General features: G+C 37.4%; 2 protein-coding genes across 2 annotated transcripts; one reads left to right on the top strand and one right to left on the bottom strand.

The window, feature by feature from the left end:
• Positions 1-7,837: 7,837 nt before the first annotated feature.
• LOC114621754 (olfactory receptor 481) lies at positions 7,838-8,776 on the bottom strand. The gene has a single exon (XM_028768113.1). It carries the CDS (start codon positions 8,774-8,776, stop codon positions 7,838-7,840), a length of 939 nt encoding a protein of 312 aa, XP_028623946.1.
• An 11,713-nt stretch (positions 8,777-20,489) lies between these two features.
• LOC114621749 (olfactory receptor 480) lies at positions 20,490-21,513 on the top strand. The gene has a single exon (XM_028768109.1). It carries the CDS (start codon positions 20,575-20,577, stop codon positions 21,511-21,513), a length of 939 nt encoding a protein of 312 aa, XP_028623942.1. The 5' UTR covers positions 20,490-20,574.
• Positions 21,514-26,010: the final 4,497 nt, after the last annotated feature.

The raw sequence follows: 26,010 nt of genomic DNA, 5'->3' as shown, positions 1-26,010 counted from the left end.
TAGATAGATAGATAGATAGATAGATAGATAGATAGATAGATAGATAGAGTTTGTTGTCTCTGGAAGACAATGTTACCTTAGTATTATCCTTCCTTTCTAGCTCTTATAACCTTTCAACATCCTTTTTTACATAGTTTCTAGAGCCCGAAAAAGGGATCTGAAGAAGACCTTCCATTTAAGACTGAATGTTCCAAAGTCTTTGACATTGTTCACTAGTGGGTAGCTTGCAGCAATACTTCTCACCTGTCCTTGTACTCACCTCATCTCCAACTCCCAAGGACAAGTAAGGTCTGTTACCTGTAACTTTTGCTATGATGCTTAAGCTCCTATAAAGGACTGTGCTACCAGCCCTGCCTGCCAGCTCCCTTGAATCAACAGATAATAGACACAGACGTACATTGTTCATTTCAACATGCCTTCCTGGCACAATTGCTGGGCATTACTAAACTCCCTTAGCTAGTGTGCTTTTATCCATAGTCTTAGCTCCACATCTCCCACCTGCCCTAAATTTTAGTTGCTCAGTTACATCTAACCCCTGCTAAACACCCCTGACCACCTGCCTGTAGGATCAGCCTGTGTGGTCACTCTGCTTTGAGATTTCACAAGGCTGGTCAACTTTTCTCCATCAGAAGCATGGCAAACTCTCCTCTCCTCACTTGTGCCTGTCTTTTGCCTCCAGGGACCCAGAAGTTCCTCCTATTCCTTCTGCCCAGCAATTATCCCATGGCTTTCATACTGACAGATAAAGAACCAATTGGGGAACAGGATCTCAGCATCAGGACTACCCCTACAGTGCCAGGCAGCATGCAGTCCAGGGCACAGGCAACAGTTGAGTGAAGCAATGATCGATAAATATAGTGGAATGTTTCTAGGAATCATTTTATTGCTAGCAGAACAATAGTATTTGGTTTTCTCTTGGGTTCATGACCTATCTAGTCTCAGAATCTTGACATCCAATGTCAGGCATGGGTTTGAGCTTATGGGATGAGCCATAAATCCAATCAGATAGTGCTTAGTTACCAGCATGATGTTTGTGCCACTATTGCACCAATGTATCATACAAGCTGGTCACCACTACACGTCAAAGGGTTTGTAGCTGTTGTAGTTTTTGTCTCTCTTCTCTGGTGTGTAGAGTACCTTCCAGTACCATTAACAGTAGTCAGTAGGGGTGCCTCTAGTTAGGCACCAACCCTCTTTTCTATGTTCAATGAGATATGTAAGCATTGCCTTCAGCAATAGGGCTTACAGAGACCAATCAGTAGTATTGGCAATATCTGGAGTAATCCATTTGGGCCCCTTGGCCAGAAAATCAAGATGTAACTCATTCCTGGCACTGGAATTTTCACTTGGTGAAAGAGATGTATAGCTGGGGTTTTGTCTTCCATATTAGTTGGTGAAGTCATTTATGTTTCTTTTATGTATGTATGTAGTATGTATGTATGTATGTATGTACGTATGTATTTAAAGAACAGTTGATTCAATATGACCCTCATTGTTAGTTGCCCTTTCTGCATTACCTCTCCTACATCCCAATCCTTGAGCATGAAAGATATTTCCATCTTCTGATTTTGTTGAATTTTTCAATGTCTTAAAATACTTATTATATTGGTCTTTCACTTGTTTCATTAGAATTATCCTAAGCTATATGCTTTTTAGATTATTGGGAATAGTATTATTTCTCTGATTTCTATATCAATCCATTTATCATTTGTATATAGCAAGCCTACTAATTTTTGAGTACTAACTTTGTATTCTATTACCTTTTCTGAAAGTGTTTATCAGCTGTAGAATTTTTTTCTGATGATGTTTTTGTCATTTTTGCAAGTGAGGCCTTTCTAAGTTTGTAAGAATTATAGGCTTACCTAGGAACCTCTCGAATTCATTGTTTTTAATAGCTGAGTAATACTCCATTGTCCTTAGTGAGGTAAGCCAATCACAAAAGAACACACATGGTATTCACTCACTGATTATTGGATATTAGCCCAGAACCTTGAAATGCCCAAGATGCAACTCACAGGCCACATGAAGCCCATAAAGAAGGAAGACCAAGTGGGGGTTATTCGGTCCTTCTTAGAAGGAGCAACAAAATACTCAAGGGAGCAAATATGGAGACAAAGCAAGGGACAAAAACTGAAGGAGGGGCCGTCTGAAGACCTTTCCACCTGAGTATCCATCCCATGTGCAGTCACCAAAGGTAGATGCTGATGTGGAAGTCAGGAAGTGCATGCTGATAAGAGCCTGATATGGATGTCTCCTCAGAGGTCTTCAAGAGTCTGACATATTCAGAGGCAGATGCTCACAACTAGCCATTGAACTGATCATGGGGTTCTCAATAGAGGAGTTAGAGTGAAGACTGAAGGAGCCGAAAGGATTTGCGGCACCATGAGGAGAACAATAATACCAACCAACCACAGCTCCCAGGGTCTAAACCACCAGCCTGGGAGCACTTGGGGGGGGGGATCCAGGGCTTCAGCTGAATATGTAAGAGTGGAGGGCCCTGCTGGGCATAGGTGGAAGAAGAGAACCTTGACCTCATGAAGGCTGGATGCCCCAGGGGGTGGGAATTTTGAGGGTGGGGAGGTGGGAGTGGGGGGGGAGTAGATAGAGGTTATATCCACAGAGAAGAAGGAGGAGGGGTGAGGGGATTGGGGGTTCCGGGGTGGGTGGGGGATGGGGTAAGGGGACAACATAGGAAATGTAAATAAAACATCCAATAAAAAAAAAGAATTATAGGCTTATCAAAAACATAGGTTCTTGAACCTTATGGCAGTGTGCCAGGCTGTGTAAATGGAATTATATTCATATGCAATAGAATGTATTGGAGTTAAAAATTTTGAGAGCAAAATTTAAAATTTAAAAGTGCAAGAAACTAGAGAATTGACTTTAAAATTTTCAGAGTCATTTTTATTAAGAAATTTGAGTTTTTCAAAATGCACAAAAACTTGATGGACAAAAATAAGTTGAAAATTTGAGTACAGATTTTAGCTTTTTGTACTTCATTTATCAGAGTTTTGTAATTTTAAGTCAATGAGGAGAAAGTGAACCTATAATCCCATAATCTTTTAATTGGGATAACTTTCATTAAGGAAGACTTTAGATTAATCTAGAAAGACATAGTCCTCAACTGCAAACAATAGTCAAAACTTCCATGCTACTGGCAGTTGTTTGAAAAGTGTTTAAAATTTAAGTGTTAAGGTGTATATAAAGAGATATCAACTGCTTTCCTGTGTGACTGACCTATTTGGGCACAACATTCTCATTTCTTCAAAGGAATTAACTAGACGTTTCAATTTCTTGGACTATGAAATAAATGGATTTTAGAGGAAGATATGCTTATGTCCTTTCTGTAATGTTTATCTTCATTGCCCATCATTAGATAATTAAAACATTACAAAGCATGCAAACATATGGCAAAATGAAAATAATTCAAGCATTGCAGATGCAGACACAGTGAGAAAGAGAGAGAGACAGAGACAGTGAGAGAGAGAGAAACAGAAAAAGAAACAGAAACAGAAATAAAGAATAGAAAGAAGGAAAAAAGAGAGGAAGAGAAGGATGAAAACGAGAAAGAGAGAGAGAAAGAGTAAAGCTGACTCTGAGAAATGAAGCCTAAGTGAAAGATTCAGTGTGTGTATACATTTTATGCATATAGAGTAAAGTAGGTAGAGTTTAAGAGAGAAAAGGCAACTGAAGACAGCAATGGATTGCAAAAGCTAGAATATATATATAGCAAATTAGGTGGTGTTTAAGAAAGAGTAGGCAGCAGTCTTGAGAAATAGTCAACGGTTGGTTTATATGGCTTGTGTGGATGAGTATGTAACATCATTGTCAAAAAACTTATACAATCAGGTTAAAATGAATGAAAACAAACAGCTCTCTTGCACAAAGCTTTACTGAAATGATCATATATATTCAAATTTGAACACAAGGCTGATGATTTATTTACTAGTACATATAATCCTATAACTGTCACCCTGATTACAATATACAATGATTTTTGTGAACATCACAAATTGATCTCTTTCCCTTAGACTTGTAAGCATCAACTCACTGCTGTATTTTCAAAAAATTGAGAAATCTTATGGTTTCTAAGTTCCAGTCCATTTCAGGGGAGGGAAACTTTAATGAAATATATAGACAAGGAATTTTTTAAAGAAACACAGGTAAAAATTTAAAATCTTTCCCAGTTTAAATCCCTGTCTTCTAACTAGGAATCTTTCAAATAATAAGTGGAGACCACAGACACACACACACACACAGAGAGAGAGAGAGAGAGAGAGAGAGACAGAGAGAGACAGAGACAGAGACAGAGAGACAGAGACAGACAGATACTGAAAGACAGAGAGAGAGACAGAGAGAGAGAGAGAACTATGAGAATAATTTTGGATTGTTCTCAAAGAGAGTAGAATCATTATCATTGGTTCTTATTCATTGACTCAGTCTATTTGGGTAAAATTCTTTTTATTGCTACTGATACTTTTTATTTTGTCTTTTCTTGTTTTAAGGAGATGTTTATTACCATGTGTTTCTGGTACTCTCCAAGCCTCCATTCCCCTCTCTCTTCCAGAAATAAATTACCAGATAGCGAAACTTAAGAGCAAACTAAACAGGCAATTGTATTTGCTTGCTAGTGCTACCATAGCCAAATGTCATAAACTAGATGTCTTAGATGTCTTAAGCAATATAGATGCATGTCTTGCAGTTCTAGAGGCTTGGAGTCCAAGATCAAGGCATTGTTAGTGCATATTTCCTCATAGTTCTGAGGGAGAACCCTACCCTGACCTTTTCACATTTAAGGTTATTTTTGGCATTCATTGACATATAGCAGCAGCATCCAGATCTGTGTCATTTTTTTAATGGTGTTTTGCCTTTTGTACTATGTGCATCCAAAAATCCCCCTTTGTACCAGTTCCCTAGTCACAGTCTACTAGAGCCTAATTTATTCCAGTAGGTTGTCTTCCTAAAAAATTATATCTGCAATGAATTTGTTTCTAAGCAAAGTCACATTCAATGACCCTGAGAATTAAAAGTCCTCCATGTATATTTTAGAAAGACACAATTCATTTCCAAACTGCACCCTAAACCTTCTTTACCTTTTCTCTTGGAAGCATGCACACCTTCAGCACTCTAAGCTGCTTTGAGTTGTGTGGTAAGGTAATGAGTAAAGTCATAGTTTTGAGGAAGAAGGCCTGAATATCTGCCCTGTGGTACAAGGTAAGAATGAAATTCTAGACCTCAGGGTATAAAAACACTGTTGGGGATTGGTTGTAGTAGCATGCTTACCTAGCATCCATAAACCTGGGCACAGTCTCCAGCACCAAACCAAAACAAACCAAAAATGAAAGCATGTGATCATCCATACAAATTGCTTTTTTCTAGCATCCGTTATTCTGTTTGTGCAGGTAATGCCTTGTTCTTTCATGTTTATTCAGAACAAGACAGCAGAACATGAATTTATCTCATCGCCCCAAAGGACTATACCAATGAGCGTTCTACCCACACCCTTTACCCATACCCTTCACCATTGGATGAGTTAAACATGAATTCCATGAATTCTTTAGCATTCAAACACATGAGAGATATCTCTGTATGTATCAGTAAGGGAACACAAACTTCCAAACAAAAAAGATTCAGATTAATATGTCACGTAGCAACCTTTTGAATGAAGAAAAAGAAGGAAGTAGACTGACCATTTAGAAGGCATGCAGTAAGGTCCATCCATGTCTATGTGAATACCATGCCTATTACAGTCTGTATATAAAATGTCATGACCCATCTCCTCCCATGTTCTCAACTTATATGTTTTAATACTTACTCTCTGGCTAGTAGAATTGTATGTGGGGAAAAGACTATGAAATCCTTGGGTCTGTGGCCTATTAATAGGGGCATGCCTTAAAGGTGAGACTAGGTTCTACTTGTGCCTCTACCTCTCTGTTTCCTGCCTTGCCAAATTGTGGTAAATCATAAGATCTTGATGTCACAAGCCAGACACCCCAGGGTCCATGATTTCCCATCATGATGGAACTGTGAAACAAAAGATATCTTTCCTCCCTTAAGTTGTTTCTATCAGGTTCTTGATCACAACAATGAAAAAAAAGATAACATTTTACAAAGAGGTGATAGGTATTAAGAAAGGAGGTAAAAAGGGAATATTAGGAAAAGATACAGCCAATTCAATAAGGTGCAATGGGTCTGACAGTCTTGGAGAAAAGACCAATGAAGTTTGTCTGTCCTATAAGGAAGATTTCATTTGGGGACAGAGTTATTATTACCTTACTGAAGAGCCAAGTGGAAGGAAAGATGAGGATGGCCAGAAAATAAAAATCTTCAGGCAGCAGAGTTCAGACTCCCACCATGATGTTGAAACAATCTTTTTCCCAGGATGAAGTCAAACCCTGGAGTACACGGGCCACCACATATGTCTGTGAAGGTGTTTGCCCTAAAAGTATTGCATTGGTGAAAGCATGTGCCTTTATGATAGAAGCAGAGAGATGTAAATGAACAAATTTCAGAACCATAAACAGAGAAATCAGCTACCAGCAGACAAGGACATCTGTTCAGTCTGCCTAACGAAGGATCCAAAAACAAGAAGTCAGCTTGTGAAATGGTTTTTTCATGATCTTCTCAGGGTTTTTCCAGCATCACAAATGTTTTAATAAAAATTCATTCACTAAAAATATTAATCAGAAATCATTGTTAGAATACCTATGGGAGAAAATGCAACCCAGATACTGATCATGAGTTGGATAAGCAGTGACCAAGAGGTTAGAAAAGTGGGTTGTAAGGGTGATCTCTGATGAATCATAATTTCCTGTCTACTTGCTAGTGTTTAAAGGCAGTTTTGTCACCCCATTATCATCCTCCAGAGCAAAATCTATACCTGATTCCATTCTAACACCTATGTATGGAGACCTCAGTTATCAGATCTAGACTAAGTTTTATTTAATTTCCTCTGTTATCCAATTTAGATCTTGTAATAGTAAAATAAAATTACCATGTCTTTCATTCTGGATCAAATTAAAGAAAAATAAATAATTTTTTTCTGAGACATGGTCCTCACTGTTTTCTGAAGTTAAAAGTCATGTATTAAGGGAAAAACCTCTAGAGGGTGGTGAATCCCTAACTTGTCAGATATACCATTTTTTATATGTCTGCTGGAAATTTCATTCCCAAATGTAATTTTAAATAGAAGATTGAAAGACATTTGACCTTTGAAATATGTCTATTTAAATAACATTACAAAATTGGCCAATAAGGAATATTCAAAGTTATAAACTATCTTGTGAAGTATTCTTACCTTTTAAAAAGTCCATATTTCACTTGAATACAGCAGATATCAATGTAAATGGCATTTTTAAACTTTTAAATGAAAAGAAACAGCCAGTGAGGGCATTAATCAGAGAGTATTAATCAGGTGATTTTTTTCTCTTAAGAAATGAATGACCATGATGGGTGTGACCGATGTGGAGTCGACAATGCCCACAAAAGCTAGGTGGCTGCAGAACAGGTATGTGGGAATGAGAAGCTGTGGGCCGCTTCTAATTAAGAGGATTATGCTGATATTTCCCACTACAGTCACCATATAAACTGTAGACAAAAATACAAATATAATACAGAAGAAATAAATGTAGATATTTCAACAATATAAGCAAAGCCACAAGAGAGTTTCACAAATAGGAAGAGGTCAACTTTCTGTATTTATAGGAGCTTCTTGCTATGTAAGTGTTTAGGATAAATAACATGAAAATGTCAAGTATCGATGTTCCTCAAATTACTGATTTTATTATCCATGTTTTTTGTTTGTTTTGTTTATTTGTTTGGTTTGTTCTGATTTACTTCAAGGGAACCAATGTGTTCTGGCCATTATTTTTTTCATAGCCTCCTTCACCTCTTTGTTCCTCAGACTATAGATGAGAGGGTTCAACATGGGGATCACCACTGTATAAACCACAGAGGCCACTTTGACTTGGTCAGCTGAATAGCTAGACTTGGGCATCACATACACAAACAGAACTGTCCCATAAAACAAAATGACTGCAGTGAGGTGGGACGTGCAGGTGGAAAAAGCCTTGTTCCTTCCCTCAGCAGAGCGCATCCTTAGGATTGAGTGCAGGATGTAAATGTAAGACACAGTGATGGTAGAGAGCGTGCTCACAAGGACGGAGGCAGAAGAGATGGATGGAGATATTTCAGCAATATAAGCATGGCCACAAGACAGTTTCACAAGTGGGAAGAGGTCACAGAAAAAATGATTGACTTTGTTTGGGCCACAGAAGTTTAGGTTCACAAAACAGCCTGTGAACGATGAAGCATTCATGCATCCACCTAAGTACGATGCGCCCAGCAGGAAGCAGCAGACTGATGGGGACATTTGAGTAGAGTAGAGCAGGGGTGAGCAGATGGCCACATAGCGGTCATAAGCCATAGTAGCTAGCAGGAAGCACTCTGTAGTTCCAAAAGCTACATCAGAGCCAAGCTGGGCTGCACAACCAGCAAGAGGGATAGTAGTTTCTTCTCTTAAGAAACTGATGAGCATGATCGGCGTGACCGATGTGGAGTAGCCAATGTCCACAAAGGCTAGATGGCTGAGGAACAGGTACATGGGGGTGTGAAGCTGTGGGCTGCTCCGAATTAGGAGGATTATACTGATATTTCCCACTACAGTCACTATATAAACTGGTAGAAAGAACACAAATAAGATAGCACGTAGTGTAGCACTATCTGTTAGTCCCAAAATAATGAATTCTGTAACCATGGTGTCATTTTCAGTCTCCATTCACTCAAGGGTGCCTACTGAAACCAGAATCAGAGGAGAGTCACTGACTGTGATGACCATGTAGTTAATATATGTACCTAAATACAGTCTTATAATTTTATCTTAGTCATAGGATACTTTGTAAATTTTCTTTTAAAATTCCATAAAATATTATAATAGGAAATTGAATTAATTTATGACTCAACTATGACGTTTCTACTTGCATGTGATAAAAAACAAGCTTATTCCAGGTATGTATAGGAAATGTATACATGAGTAGTCCATAGTGACATTAATTTTAATAGCACAGACTGTGACTAACGTCAATATTTATGCCAGGGCTGACTCTTAGTGCTCCCATATCCATCACAAACATGCCACTGACTCAGTGTACTCTTCTCCAGTAAATGCACCCTCCTTTTGTGTCATTGTCTTGCTAATAACAGTAGAGCTAACTTGGACATCTTTTATTTAATGACATGCTAGAATATCCAATTTCTTAGTTATAAAATAAATCAGTTCCAAGAGCTGGATGTTGTCTATGTTGAAAATAGAAAGGCTCACCACAATTTTTATTATCACTGTGCTGTAAACTTACTAGACATTTTGCAAAATGTCACATGACTCTTCTCCACTCCTTTTATCTTTATAGGATTGTAAAAAGTGTTAAGAGTCTATGTATTGCCATGTCTCAGCATGAAATAAATAAACAGAGATATCTAGGTGCTTGCATTAGGCAAAATTTTGTATTAACAGTTCTAAAACACAGCAGTCAGGAAAGAAAAGGATGTGCATCTGGCATAGGGTGACAGAGTTAGAGGGGTCTGGAATGAATAAGAAGAGGCAAAAATTAGCAAATTATAATGAAAGAGCAATTAGCATAAGATTAATGGGCCTCTGTTCAAGAGCATGAACAAAGATAGGGAGAATGTTACTCCTATTCACCCATTTCCACAACTCTAAAGATCAACAGATTTCTTAGAATTATTTGCTTTTTTTAAAAAAAAAAAAACTTCTGAGAAACAACACATATATAGGTATCAGCAATACAAATACAGACACACACACACACACACACACACACACACACACACTAGTGGCTGAATTCAAATTTACCAAGTTGAATTAGGCCAAAGTTTTCTAGTACTATGAGTCACAATTCCCTGATTACGGATTCTAGAGAAAGAACAATACCAGAGACAAACTTTCCTTTTAAAAAAAACATAAATGTATGAAAGATATAAATGTTTCAAGGTGAGATGCGGCTTCCTGTAAAAATGACAAAGCTATATACAGAAATACAATGAAGTGGGGAGCCACACAAACCGAGGACGTATTTATACCTCCCCTAGTGCATGGAAACAGGCAAATGACAAGTACTTTTAACTTCCTGTTTCCTACGTGTTCAAAGGAGAACATACATACCACACTGTATTCCTGTGTTTGTGTTAATACAGACACCAAGCACTATTCAAACTCTAAAGAAATAGCAAAAATGTATAAATCTTCTACCCTTTCCTCAAGACAAATAGTTACTTCTGCAACACTTAGGAAATTTAAGTATTCCTGTATCCTTGAAAAGCCAGGTGTCTACGCCAGTGACACATCTACCACAATACCCAAGAGGAGCTCCAAGGAATTGTTATTGCACAGCAAAGCCACTTTTAAGTGAGTTTTGATCATTTGGGATACAGCCCAAAATAACTTGCTTCCCTTAAAATTGCAAGTCAATTACTTCATTTATTTTGGACAATTTTACTGACAATCTAGTGGGACAGAGAATTTACAAATACGTACCTTCTGAGACAGAGAAAAAACTATGCTTGTGATTATATACAAGTATATGGATAAAATATTTTTAATTACCCATGGGTTTAATTTGTTTTTAATTTAATGATTCTCAAAAGGAAATGACATCACTCAGCTGTAACTTAATTGTGGCACTTCTAAAATGTGGCTGTACTCTGTGGCTCTGGTTTCATATTTCTTTTTAGAGATGATACATTTATCAAAAGAACTTAGTTTACAGCTATGCATCCAACAGATCTAAAATATCATTTTTGTTAATAAAATCAAATTTATTTTCTACATTGTGTAAGTTTGTTACAGAAGATGTGATATGAATGATATTTGTGGGCAGATACACCCCCATTCTTCGTTGCCTAGTAACATTTATGATTTCCTATAGCATAATCAAACATACTGACACTTTAATGTCCCTGTCTTGCACACTGACATTCTGACTGTCAGATTATCCTAGCCATGATTGACACTTGAAATGATTTTAAATTGAGTCTGCACTTCCCTTGGTTAAAAGGAAAGCTCTTTACATGGTAGACTTGAGGATTCCATTGGTCATCCCTCTTTGCTGCAAATCTAAACCTAAGGACCCACACTTGGAAATCTAGAACATCAAATGGTCCAATTCCAGCTAACTAAGAAATAGGATGCATAGTTTTATCTATTCAATAAACACACTGCTCATTTAGGTTGTAAGAAAGTACAGTGCTGATGAATAGTATAAACAGCTAGCCAACAATTAAGTTAAAATATCCCAGACTGCATCTGGGAGAATGTAGTTCATTGATCTTTGTCTTTCCCATTAGCATTTTGCTCATAGGAGTTATTTGTATTTGACTTTTATGTGCATATTTAATGATCCAAGTCTAGAATACAGGAAAAGGTAAATATTTGTTGACTTCATGCTAAATTGCTTAAAAATAGTTCATATAGTAGACAGTGTGACATAGTTAAATGTTAGTTAAATATAGTCTTCCACAACTTTATCCTTACTCAACTATAAATCATTCTGTGTGTCCTGCTCCATGATTTTGCTCAGAGATGACTAACTGTAGTCAGTCAACTTATGTCCTAGATTTAAATAACTTTAAATAACTAAATGACTTTCCTGATATCTTGGACTAAGACGTTTTCTACAAATGGAATCTCAGAGAACCCTGAAAAATGCCTGCAGTGTTCTATAACTACCTCATGGGAGGGATCTCCTTTGCCTAGTTTTTAGAACACAGAATATTGCCATTCACATCATATTATCCATATCAAATGAATGAATAACAAATATTTTTAAAGTTCTTATTTTATCATGCTAAGACCATCACATGTTATCTATGCTTCTAAACCAATTTTAAGCACATTAGAAAGCATGGTTAACTCCAGATATAAGGTTATATAGTAGCAGATCTGTAAAATTTATTAATTCTTCCTAGCTGAAAGTTTATGCCCATGGACTAGGAAGGGAAATAAAATACTTTCCCTACCCTCAAGCTCAGAGTCCACAATTCCATTTGTTGCATTTGTGAACTTATCTGTTTTAAAGAACTCAGATTACTTGGAGTCATGCAGCACTTGCTCTTCTGTAATAGGTTTATTTCATTTAGCATGGCATCCCCAGGGACTATGCATCATGCTGTGGCATTTTGTACTTTCCTTCTGCTTTATTATTGAGTGATATTCTATTGTATAAACAAACAGTTTTATTCATCCATTCATCTGTTGATGGTCATTGTATGTTTTTTTTTTAAATTTTGTTTGTTGTGCCGAGTACTATGCCTGATAGAAAGTATCACTAGTGCTTAAAAATAGAGATTTTAATTCTTCTGAATAAATATTGAGAAGACAGATTGTTTTCTCACTTGGTAGTTTCATTCTTAATTTGTGTTTTTAATTTTTTTATTTTTATTTATTTTTTAAACATGTTAATCAAAGGCTTTTATAAGTTTGGTAATGCTCAATAACAAGATAACCGTACAATCAGAAGTGTAACGCAATACCCAACCTAGATATACCAACTGTCTTTGACTGGCAGAAACAGTCTCCTTGTTCCTCTCTCTCTCTCTCTCTCTCTCTCTCTCTCTCTCTCTCTCTCTCTCTCTCTCTCCTTGTTCCTCCTCCTCTTCTCCTTACTCCTCCCACAATTGCTCCTCCTACATATCACCCTTCCTGTTAACATAAAACCTTTCTCTCAAAATACAATTAGAGCATAACTATACCAATTTCTATCAGTAAGGTACAAGAAAGACCTAATACCCAGTACATCATTTTGTTGACTAACCAGAACCTCTGTCATCTCTCCTAACTAAAAGACTTAGTTCTGAACCTGGCTTTTTTCTTGGCTTTAGAATGAATCCTCTCAAGTATTTTCTCTCAAAGTAAATAGCCGGTATTGGCTATGAGACTGCAAGTCTTTAACCCTGTCAGAAATCCAGAATGACTGAATTAACTGAAATAATGGAAAGCAGAAAGCATAGCTTCTAAAACTTAGCCAATTTATAGAGACCTCTGAACACATGGACAGTCCCTATACTACAAAATGTTAGGGCTTCCGATTTTCAGCCTTCTGGCCCAGGATCATCTGACAGACCTAGTGATGCAGAATTATTAAGGGCAGATTATTCTGTCTTGTCAGATATAATCAGTCGACTATTCCTCAAGTGTGTCCTTTTCAGGACTGTAATTTGTCTGTAGGTGAAAAGAGGCCATTCTTGCCTAGTGACTATCTCACCACAACTGGAGTAACTCCAAAGACACTCAATTTCTTCTTAGAATCCAAGACAGGAAGCTGTCAGGAGCAGATAGGTCTCTAATCAAAATGAACCTTAATGCAGAAATGTTTATAATGAAAATTCTGTGGACTTCTGACATTTTGAAAACCAACTTTCCATGTAAGGTAATCTGGACTGTTGTCTGTTAACTCTTCTCAGCTATTTCTAAATAAAATATAGAAAACACCCTAACAATAAACTGAGAGCCATGAATTTGCTATAGGCCCTTAACTCACAGGCTAACCATCTCAAATCAGTTAAAAAAAAAAGTTAAAGAAGGACTGGGCCTAAGCCTTGTATTCCTAAATGTGTTATATAGGCACAGTGCCTATGAGAGTAACAATATTAATCTCACTTTTATATCAATAAGAAACTCGTACCAATGAAAACCTTAAATCTGAAATCGAAGTAAATTTTGTACCACTTAAGAAATTATAACTTCAGCTTAATATCAATTATACAGATTTCTACCAGTACATTATGGCTATGCAATAAATCCTAGCTATTCTTCCCTGTTCCGACAAAACCACTACTTTTCCCTAGAAAGACAGCTCAATGTTAACCACCTCAGTCCCCAAACCCAGTGAATAGGGGTGCTGACTCTTCATTAACTTCTTCAAACTGATTATGGGCATTGAGATATTAGAAGAGGGGTGGGGGAAAGAGTAAATTGATAAGCCTCTGACATCTGTGTCTTCACTGCATTCAGCTGAGATTCCAGGAGATCAGAGGTTCAAGTAGGTCTGCTCAGCTTGCTTGATGAGTAGATACACCAAGGCTGTATATTCTGCAATATACAATTCTCAGAATAAATTTTAGTATCAAGATATTTTTTGTTTGAATTCTGTAATCTAGTCTTCAGGTGGCCTGTCTCTATCGTATTTAATCCATATTATTCTTGCAGTTTCTATGAGGGTGTGCTCCCACCATCCTCCCATTCCCACCTCCCTGGTCTCAAATTCCACAACACTAGGGAGTTCAAACTCTTGGATACCAAGGCCCTCCACTTCCACTGATGCCTGACAAGGCCACCCTCAACTACCTTCTGTCTAGGGTATAATTTCCCTGCTTGTATTGGAGTTTTCCTGCTAATATCCTTTGTAATGACAGGTTTGTAGAAAGATATTGTGTAAATTTGGTTTTGTCATGGAATATCTTGGTTTCTCTATCTATGGTAATTGAGAGTTTTGTTGGGTATAGTAGCCTGGGCTGGCATTTGTGTTCTCTTAGGGTCTGTATGATGTCAGTCCATGATCTTCTGACCTTTGAAGGTGGAGCCATGAGTCCCTCCCTTTGTGTTCTCAGGCTAGAGGTTTTAGAATGGCTACTCCAGCTTGTTTCCTAGGACCATCTGCTTGAAAAATTGTTCTCCAACCTTTTACTCTAAGGTAGTGTCTGTCTTTGTCACTGAGGTGTGTTTCCTGTATACAGCAAAATGCTGAGTCCTGTTTACATATCCAGTCCGTTAGCTTATGTCTTTTTATTGGGGAATTGAGTCCAGTGGTGTTAAGAGACATTAAGGAACAGTGATTGTTGCTTCCTGTTATTTTTGTTGTTAGAGGTGGAATTATCTTTGTGTGGCTATCTTCGTTTGGATTTGTTGGAAGAGGATTACTTTCTTGCTCTGTCTAGTGTATAATTTCCCTGCTTGTATTGGAGTTTTCCTGCTAATATCCTTTGTAATGCCGGGTTTGTGGAAAGATATTGTGTAAATTTGGTTTGTCATGGAATATCTTGGTTTCAAAGATATCTATCTTAGATAGATGATAGATAGATAGATAGATAGATAGATAGATAGATAGATAGATAGATATCAATATCTATCTATCTATATAGCTAAATAGATATCATATATAGATAGATACCTATATATGATAATTGATATCTATCAATTATCTATCTATGATAATTGAGAGTTTTGCTGGGTATAGTAGCCTGGGCTGGCATTTGTGTTCTCTTAGGGTCTGTATGATGTCAGTCCAGGATCTTCTGGCTTTTATAGTCTCTAGTGAGAAGTCTGGTGTAATTCTTATAGGTCTGCCTTTATACGTTACATGGCCTTTTTCCCTTACTGCTTTTAATATTCTTTGTTTTGTGCATTTGATGTTTTGATTATTATGTGACGGGAGGTATTTCTTTTCTGGTCTAGTCTATTTGGCATTCTGTAGGCTCCTTGTATGTTTATGGGCATCTCGTTCTTTTGGTTAGGGAAGTTTTCTTCTGTAATTTTGTTGAAAATATTTATTGGCCCTTTAATTTGGGAGTCTTCACTTTCCTCTATACCTATTATCCTTAAGTTTGGTCTTCTTATTGTGTCCTGAATTTCCTGGATGTTTTGTGTTAAGAACTTTTTGCATTTTGTGTTTTCTTTGACAGCTGTGTCAGTGTTTTCTATGGTATCTTTTGCACCTGAGATTCTCTCTTCTATCTCTTGTATTCTGTTGGTGGTACTCGCATCTATGACTCCTGATTTTTTTCCCTAGGTTTTCTATCTGCAGGGTAGTCTCCCTTTGTGATTTCTTTATTGGTTCTACTTCCATTTTTATGTCCTGGATGGATTAGTTCAATTCCTTTACCTGTTTGGTTGTGTTCTCTTGTAATTCTTTAATTGATTTTTCTATTTCCTCTTTAAGGGCTTCTACCTGCTTACCTGTGTTCTCCTCAAATTCTTTGAAAGTGTTTATTTATTCTTTGAGAGTATTTATGTTCTTCTTAAAGTCCTCTATCATCATCATTAGAAATGATTTTAAATCTGAATCTTGCTTTCCTGGTGATATGGAGAAATCAACTTTCTAGTGTGGGAGAACTAGGTTCTAATGATGCCAAGTACCCTGGGTTGCTGATGCTTATGTTCTTGCGCTTGACTTTCACCACCTGGATCTCCATAGCACTACCTGTCCTGTCTCTTACTGGAGCCTGTCTTTCCTAGTATCTTGGTTGTTTCAGAACTGTGAGGGGTGGGTGTTACTTCTAGTGTTAGAGCTGGGACCCAAGATCCGCTAGTGCTCAGGCCCAAACCAGAAGGAACCAACGCTCTGGGCCAGGAGTCAATTCCTGTGTCCTAGTGGGTCCCAGTTACTCCCTGTTTGGGGCAGGTGTTGCTGTCTCCTTACTTAAGATGCTGCCAGGTTAAAGTTCCTGGGAGGCCCACTTCCTCTGGGTTTTGTGAGATTGGGTGCAGAGCAGCCACCGGGGATCTGCTTAGTCTCATTCTTAATTTTTAAAAGAGAACTATATATTCGTTTCTGTAAAGGCTGCACTGTTTTACACCTTTATCTGCAACACAGATTATTATATACTCCACATAAATGAATCAACACTCTCCTTTTTTGCAATAGTCATCTTGAGAAGTATAAAAATATGTAATTATAGTTTTAATTGACATATTAGTTGTGATTAGAGACACTAAGCATTTTTCATTATATCCATTGGTCATTTACAAATCTATTCAATTTCTTAGCCCATTTTTATTTATTTATTTATTTATTTATTTATTTATGCTATGTATATGGGTCTTTTACCTGGGTGTATATATAAAAACCATAAAAGATGTCAGGTACCCTGGGACTAGAGTTATGAACTGCCATGTGGATGCTAGGGCTCTTAACTGTTGTGACATCTCTCCAGCTCCAACCCATTTATAAATCATGAATTTTTTGTAGGTATTTTTATTGGATAATTTATTTATTTACATTTCAGATGTCATCCCCTTTCCCCATTTTCCCTCCCTAGAATCCCCTACCCCATCCCCCCTCCTCCTTTTTGCTTTTATACCATTTTAATTGCATGTATGAATTAAGGCCAGTTCTAGGTTGAGGGTCTAGCAATATAATATACGCAAATAGTCAAGGAACTTTTTTTCAATTCAAAGAATTCTTTGCTTATTTTTCACAAAGTAACTCTTTTTGGATATGTGCTGTGGCAAATATTTCAAGTTCCATGGCTGTTGCTTCCTTTTCTTGAATCTTCTCTTTGCTCTAGGGAGGCTTTTACATTGATGAAATCTGATTTTGTTTCAGTTTTGTTATTTGTATCTTTAAGTTTCATGTTCAAAAAACAACTTCTTAGACAAATGTCATATATCAGCTACCCATGTATGATTCTAGGATACTTGTGGTTTCAGATATAACATCAATCCAGTTCAGTTGATTTTTTTATATGATATAAGTCTGAAGTTGAATTTCATTTTTCACATTTATCTATTTAGATTTCTCAGGTATATGTTATTGAGAAATTCCATTATCTACTGTGTGATAATGACACAGTCTTCAAACATTACTCAGAATGTAGCTAGTATTAACTTATTATTTTCATTATTACTATTATATCATATATACATCCTGGTTGAAGTTTCTCCTCCCTCCACTTCCCTTAGATTGTCCCTTCCCCTCCCCTTCTCCCTCTCATTTCTCCCAGATCCACTGTCCCTTCACCATCCTTCTCAAAATAACAGCCTCCCAGGGACATCAACCAAATACTGCATATAAAATTATAGCAAGACGAGGCACATACCATCACATCAAGGCTGGACAAGGCAATCCAGTAAGGGATAAGGGGTTCTACAAATAGGCAAAGGAGTCAGGGACAGCTCCTGCTCCTACCACCAGGTTTCCCACAAGAACACCAAGCTACTCAGCCATAGCATTTATACAGAGGACCTATATCAGACCCCTAAAAGTTCCTAGATTCCTTTTTCAAGTGGTCTGGGGGCAGGTAGGGGTGGGAACAAGATGGATCAGATGGGGAAGAGATAAAATACTGGGAGAAAAGACTGGTATTGGGGGAAGTTTTAGTGGTGAGGTGGAAACCTAATGCAGACTCAGTGGAATCTATGAATAGCCTTAGCAAAGACTCCTAGTAATGGAGGACACAGGGCCTGAACTGACTATCTTCTGAATACAGGCAAGGCCTCAAGTTAAGGGATTAGGACAACAACCCAGCCACAAAACCTTTGACCTACAGTTTTTCTTGCCTATACAGTGTTCAGGAACTGGAGCCAAGCATAATGGTCATCAAGAAACCAGAGTGAGACTTCATCCAGCAACTGATAGGAACAGATGCAAAGTCCCACAGACAAACATATATACAGAGCTCAGAAGTCCTGTGGAAAATGAAGAGGAAGGATTGAGGAACCAGGGGATTAGGGACACCACATGAATCAACTGACTGGGACTCATGGGGCTTGTAGAGATCTTTCTTCATTCTTTTCGAGGTCTCTGTATGTTCTCCAAGCCAGCACCATATCGTTTTAATCACTGGAGCTTTAACACATGTGTTGAAAGGCTGGAGAGGTGGCTCAACCATTAAAAACTAGGTTCACAAACATATTTTAAAAAGAGCAATTGTGACACTTCAGCTATGTTGTTTCTCAAGATAATTTTGACTACTTTAAGTGTTTTGTGAATGAATAGGAATTTTTGAGTTTATATTTCTGTTTGTATAAAGAATGTCTTCAAGGTTTTGGTAGGGACTGGGTGGCTCTATAATAATGTTGGATACTGTTAACATTTAACAATATTAAATCTATCAATGCATGAACCAAAGATGTTACACCATTAATTCACATCTGTGGCAGTTTTATTCATCACCTTCTTGAAGCTGTCAGTGTAATGCCTTCCTGTATTAATTTTTTTCCTGTGTGCTTCATCTTTGATTAAACTGTTAGAAATTTCCTTTCTGAATTCCTTCTCAAGACATAGTCTTGAGAAGTCTCTCTACAGAAAACCAGCCAACTTGGTTGTTTGGTTACATGGCATACAACTTTGATGATGCATTTTAGTTTTTTGAGCAAAGTTTTGTGTTTATATAAAAATATATCATAGATATTTAAAGAAAATCCATGTCTACTCCTTTTCTTACATCTTTCTTTTACTATATTTTGTCCAATTATCCAAGCTAGGACTCTCAGAACTATTATGAATTCGCGTATGAAAAGTAGACCCACTTCCCCCCCCATCTTACAGTGTGAAGGCATCAAATTTTGACCACTAGGTATAATGTTTGTTGTGAGGTGATAATATAAAACTTTTATTATTGTAAAAGAAGTTACTGTTTTCAAATCTTGTGTGAGAAATCAAATTGTAAAAGTCTTGTGTCCTAGGCTTCTTTTGTATTTATTGAGATAATTCAGTGAATTTATTATTCATTTTGTATCAGATTGATTTGCATATGCTACCGCAATCTAACATGTTATATATAAACTTAGAGTATCAGGTCTTCTCTTGTTGAATTCACTCTGCTAGGTACTTTGTGGGAAAGTTTTGTATTTATTTTCAGCAGGAATAGTGTGACCTGTTGTTTTATTTTCTCATAAATCTGTCAAATTTAGTATTAGGACAGCAACTACTAAAAACTGGAAATTTAACTAAAAAATAAAGATGGTACCATCCAGAGAAGCATAAAAAACAATCATGAGAGTTAGAATAGGTGTTAGGAATCCATAAAAGGTTTTCACCAAAAAAGTTGATGCACATGAATAGTAAGTAACAAATAATGCATGTTTATGTGAACACAAGCATCTGTAATTTTCACAGTCCAGATGGATTATCACTGGAATTTTAACAAGCAAGGCAAGTACTCGAGGGACTATATCCCAAAAGGCATTATTTCTCATAAACACAACCTTGTTTTACATTGGCAATTCCTTGCCATTTGTTGAGGCACAGACACAAACAGGTAACAGGTTTTTCCTGCTGATGTGTGATGAATATTTCAAATTTTTGCATTACATTAAGTATTGGTTGTGTTAAGGCATTGACAATTTGTCCTACATTCATCTATGCTCAATACATAGTATTATATATATTCATCTTATTCAAAGTAAGAATTCTATGAGGTACATGCTGAAGTACCTTATGATGAAGTAGTGGTGGGTTTTATGTTTTATATGTCAATTGTCTAAAACTATACAGATTGTCAGTCATAAAGCCAAGTCCTGAGTTTACCTGCCTTGTCATTGACCTTTAGATAGAAAAGATATTTTCCCCACTTCAGTTGATCTTTATAGGTCATTGACATGTAAACTACCAACACAAGGTACATATGATTTAACTATATCAAAGAAATAGTTTTTTAATCATAAATGAGCATGAATCATTGAATTTTATAAGCTGAAGTTCTTTTTTGAGGTATTACAACAGCATGTTCCTGTACACATGTAACTACATGTATTTTGTCATTTACATAATGAAAACAATATGCAAGTGACAATACTTGATTCTATTCTAATACCTTGTCATTTTTCCTTTCCTGACAGAGATGGAGCCTGGAAACTACACAGTTGTAACAGAGTTCATTCTTTTAGGGTTAACAGAGGATGCTACAGTCAGTTTCATTTTGTTTGTTATGTTTCTAATCATCTATTCTGTCACTTTAATGGGTAACTTGAACATAATTGTGCTAATCAGAACCAGTCCTCAGCTTCACACTCCCATGTACCTTTTCCTTAGCCATTTGGCCTTTCTAGACATTGGGTACTCCAGCTCAGTCACACCTATCATGCTGAGGGGCTTTCTCAGAAAGGAAACATTTATCCCTGTAGCTGGCTGTGTGGCTCAACTCTGTATTGTAGTGGCATTTGGGACATCTGAATCTTTCTTGCTAGCTTCCATGGCCTATGACCGCTATGTGGCCATCTGCTCACCTTTGCTGTACTCAACACAGATGTCTCCCACAGCCTGCATCCTCCTAGTCGGAGCGTCCTACCTAGGTGGATGGATGAATGCTTGGATATTTACTGGTTGTTCTTTAAATCTGTCCTTTTGTGGACCAAATAAAGTTAATCACTTTTTCTGTGACTATTCACCACTTTTGAAGCTTTCTTGTTCTCATGACTTTTCTTTTGAAGTTATTCCAGCAGTCTCTTCAGGCTCCATCATTGTGGTCACTGTGTTTATCATTGCTGTGTCTTACATCTATATCCTTGTGTCAATCCTGAAGATGCGCTCTAATGAAGGCCGCCAGAAGGCCTTCTCCACCTGCACCTCCCACCTCACTGCAGTCACTCTGTTCTTTGGGACCATCACATTCATTTATGTGATGCCCCAGTCCAGCTACTCCACAGACCAGAACAAAGTGGTGTCTGTGTTTTACACTGTGGTGATCCCCATGTTGAACCCCCTCATCTACAGTCTCAGAAACAAGGAGGTTAAAGAGGCCATGAGAAAGCTGATGGGTGAAACACATTGGTGGTCCTGAAATATTTGAATTTACAAGCAGTATAATGAAGTCTACTCTTACAAGTGAATGACAATGTACTAAGTAAACAAGATTATATTTATAATATTGTAGACTTATTAATTTTTCCATCACTATCAAGTATTTTCAGTATAACAAATTGATTCACTAAGATAGCAACACTTTGTGTTGTTTTTTTTTTCATCCTTTTACTGGCCACCATTTTTTTTTTTTTGCATCTGTAAGTACAAATATTTTCACCTAAGTCCTGTGATCTTTGAATGCAGCCTTTACAATTAAAATGAGAGAAGTTTTTGGAATCCTTTGAATGAGGATAGCATTGTCATCCATGATGTCAGTCTGAAAGACAGCCTCCTGCTCTACAGAAATCTAAGGGTTGAAGCCAATGGGCCTGGTGTTGGAAGGATGTTGTTCCCAACAGTATTCTTTTATGGTTCTTCTGTTAGTGAACTGTAACCCAGCCAACTTGGAAGATAACCCAAATTATATCTTAGACAATGGCTGCTATCTTTTATGAATTTATTGACAAGGATACTCCACTGAGCATAATCAGGTTTGCCTTACACCTGTAGAGATGAAGCACTTGGTATAGTCTTAGGCTATTTCACTATTGAAAATATGTTGCATATAGTATTTTTAAACAATTTACTTCTTTATTTATTTTAGAGCTGAATTTTTGTTTTCTTTTTTAAGATTTATCTGTTTTAAGTGCATGAGTATTTTTTCTACATGTATATATGTATATCTGCATATTATATGCTTGTTTGATACCCAGGGAGGTCAGAAGAGTGTGCCATATCCCATGGAAATGGGACGCCCATCATTTAGAGACAGGAAATCAAACTCCGGTCTTCTCCAAGAGCAAATTGTGCTCTTAACCTCTGAATCATATCCAGCCCTATATTCTCACATTTTGATACATACTTTATTGGAAAAACAGTAGTCTTTGGAATTCTTTCTCTGAACTATTTTTTCTCTATTTTATTTTAAGAATTTAAAATTATCTGTGATCTAATCAACCCCTTTGGTGATTACCTGTCAATTATCTTTTGTGTAAATACATTTAAACATAAAGTGTAGCATTTGATAAAGCTGTTTTTAATGAAAATGCAAATATTTGATCAATCTTAATGCATCATACATTACAAAATATGCAGTGATTTCACAGTCTTCAATTTTCTGGAGTGATGTAGAATAAGCACCTGTGGCTGTAAGATTTTGAAACTGAAAATTTGATGGAAGCCACAGTTCTACTTCTTTAGATCTTTCCTGTAATATTTCAATATAAAACTATACAAATTAAGTTATTTTCTACTCTAAATGATAAGAAATTGTTGATATCTTCTATGCTAACTCTCTGACTCACACTTCCTTAGAGGTTTATTTAGGAACAAGCACTATATACATAATTGGTACCAGAGACCATGATATGGTCTTCAAATAATTCCTGTGTGACATAATAGGAAAGGAAAAGATCACACTGGTCCTTAGAGTATTGTTCTGTAGTCACAAGCATTTAGTGACTGTGCTGTGTAAACATATATGATAAAAAACTGGGGTCTAGGGATGAAGAAGCAACAGAATCTTTAATTTTTTCTGTGAAATGATATAAAAGTAAGAAAGGAGGATACTTTGCATGTATAGCCTTTCCAGAATTAACTTCAGATTGCCCTTAGTACTCATTTTGAAACCACCTATGATCCAAACCACAGTACCCCAAGGTACTTCCTAATGTAGCTGCAGCTGCTATCTTTAAAATTGATAAGGAATGGGCTAGGTTATATTGAGTATTTAGTCCATGATTGTGGAAGTTTTTTCCCTCCATCAACCCTAACTCCGCCTGTATTTTTCAGTTGGAACTGGATGAGTTCATCAATGTGATTGCTTTTTCTTCTCTACATAACTAGATGCTTATTTACGTATAGGTGATTAAGATTTTGCCAGTAGCACAGGAAAATATAAAAGACCAAGAGTTTGGGGGTATAGCTAAGTGAATGAAGGTTATGGAAGAGCATGGAATCTAATCTAATAAAAAGGCATAAGGGAAGGTGAGAGAAATGGAGATTAAATACGCTGTGAAATCAAGACATCAAAGTTCCCAGTGTGACTAAAGGATTTTAGCAAAGGCTCACTAAAGCTCTAAATTCAAGCAGGATTTCTAAGTTAAATGTGTCATGAAGAATACATCTTGTACAATCTCTGTACACTGTACAACTGCTTTTAGTCTCTTTTGCCTTGAGAATGTAGATTATCAGTGTCTACAAATTTTGCTCTGGAAAGCCCTCATCATCAAAGTGATAACCATACAGTCATAAAAGACAGATACAAAAATAAAGTATGGATGATCACATGATAATGTGTAGCTGTTTAGAAGATGCTATGGAGACACACAAGGAGCAATAGTCTTATCTGAGAAGACAGCATGCTGAGAGACTCATTGAGAGTCTTAGACATAATACTTTCATATTCTGATAAAGTCTTTTCTTGGCTTCAGCTTGCCAAAATCAGTCTAGATACTTCCATTGTCAACAGAGTATTTCAGTTATACCTTAGCCCAGCTCCTCTCTCTGTAGGTTTATCTGATCATCTCATGGCAGTTTGATCAAACATAAGGAAGACTTGGTCATGATACTAGCTGAAAGATAACACCTGTGAGTTTGGAATGTTATCTTCCAGAATTATAAAAAACATCCTGAGAAAAAGGTATAAGATAGTATGCATAGCCTCAGTTTCCCAGCACCGAAGGAGGGAGGGGACTTTTATACTAAATAACACACTCTGTTAGTTTCCTGTTGGTACCGTAGAAGTTACTATAGATTTGTGACTTAAAGAAGTATAGATCATTAACTTATAGCTCTGAATGTCTAAAGTCCAGTGTAATTCTTATTGAGATGCTGCCAAGAAGGAAATAACATAAAGCTGCTCCAGAGGCTTAAGAGACAATCAGAAGCCACTCTCTTCTTAGTATCTAGCTTTCTTTCTCTATATTCCCTACCAATAAAGTTTTATGTATATTTCTTTTTAAGTCACAACTTTAACATTTTTTCATCTAGTCTTCTATTTTTAAGGACTTTTATTGTTGTAACAAGTCCACTTTGATAAGATAATTTATTTCTCAACTGACTAGTAAATTTAATTTATCTAAGTAATTTAGTGTGGGGCAGTAGGCTATGAGAAAGCCAGAAAGCTTGGTAGAAATCTTTGAAGCCCTAGAGACCTCAGCCTGAAAAGGGTCAACAGGACGGGAGGTTGCTTCAGATTTCCCAGGCCATATATGGCCCTCTTAGCTTCCGCTTCCCACAAAGAGGCCCATGGCCTTTATCACATTGGATAACACCTCCATACAAATAGGGCATCCCCAAGCCCTCAAGCCAAACCAATAGAGGTTACCTGTTCTCCCCCCCCCCCGAAACTGTATATATACCCCCAGAGCTAAAAGCAAAGAGCTGCTGTGTGGTGTAAGATCTCCCGCTGTCGGAGTGTTTTCATGATCCCTTGCCAGTCGCAGCTGGCTATCCTGTGCATTTCAAAGGACAACTCTCCTCTCTCCTCTCCTCACAGCAGGTAGAGAGAACTGAGAGAGCTGTAACACTTTTCTTCCATGGGCTCTCACGAGCTACTCCTGGAAAGAGAGAACTGAAAGGGCCGGTAACACTCTCCTGTATTTGAAGGCTGGGATGGAGGTCCTGCTCCGCACAACTGAAAAACGTGCTGTGCCCTAGTTCACCGATGCGCTGCTGCCGCCACCCCCACCTCTGGGCCTTTCGGGCCGACCGGAGGCCACCGCGAAGCACGAGCCCCGCCGTCCTGCAGGCTGCCAAAGACCCCGGGCTGGCTTGGCCGGCGCCTTCCATGCCCCTGACCCCAGAGTCTGTCTGCCTGCTCCCTCGGGCCCGGCCTGGGGCAGATCCAGCCACCTCCGCCAACCTCGGTGAAAAAACAAAAATAAATGAAAAATCAATAACTAAGAAAATCTAGGATTTGAAAACTGAAATCAATAAAGAGACAGAAGTAAGAAAGAAAACTCAAAGGTAGGCAATACCTCAAAGTGAAGACATGGAAATGTACTCCAAGCAAATGTGACCAAGAAACAAATGGCACCTGAAGTGTTGCTATTATAATATCAAAAAACAGACTTCAAACTAAACTAATCAAAAATAAATAAATAAATAAATAGGAACACCCTATTCTAATCAAGGGAACAGTTAACCTAGAAGTCATTACAATCCTAAATATATATGCCCCAACCACTGGTGCACACTATTTAATAAAAAGCATACTTTTGGAATTAAGGACACAGATTGGGATCAACCAACTGATAATAGGTTATTTCAATGGGGACATTAACCATTAAGTTAGTTATAAACGTGCTACAATCTGTAGAGCCAGAAAGGTTGTGTATAGAGGAAGGGACTATGGGGAATACACGCATCTTTCTGGGAGGTAAAAATGGAATAGATTTTATGGGTGGAATGGAGGTGGGGATGCTGGGATGGA

Source organism: Grammomys surdaster, unplaced genomic scaffold (assembly GCF_004785775.1).
Source record: "Grammomys surdaster isolate TR1022 unplaced genomic scaffold, NIH_TR_1.0 184, whole genome shotgun sequence".
Lineage (NCBI taxonomy): Eukaryota > Metazoa > Chordata > Mammalia > Rodentia > Muridae > Grammomys > Grammomys surdaster.
The sequence above is the reverse complement of the archived record's forward strand: the minus strand, read 5'-3'. Positions and strand labels throughout refer to the sequence as shown.

Excerpts from the sequence above, each read along its gene's own strand:
- LOC114621754 (XM_028768113.1), bottom strand. The coding sequence starts at position 8,776 with ATGGAGACTGAAAATGACACCATGGTTACAGAATTCATTATTTTGGGA.
- LOC114621749 (XM_028768109.1), top strand. The coding sequence starts at position 20,575 with ATGGAGCCTGGAAACTACACAGTTGTAACAGAGTTCATTCTTTTAGGG.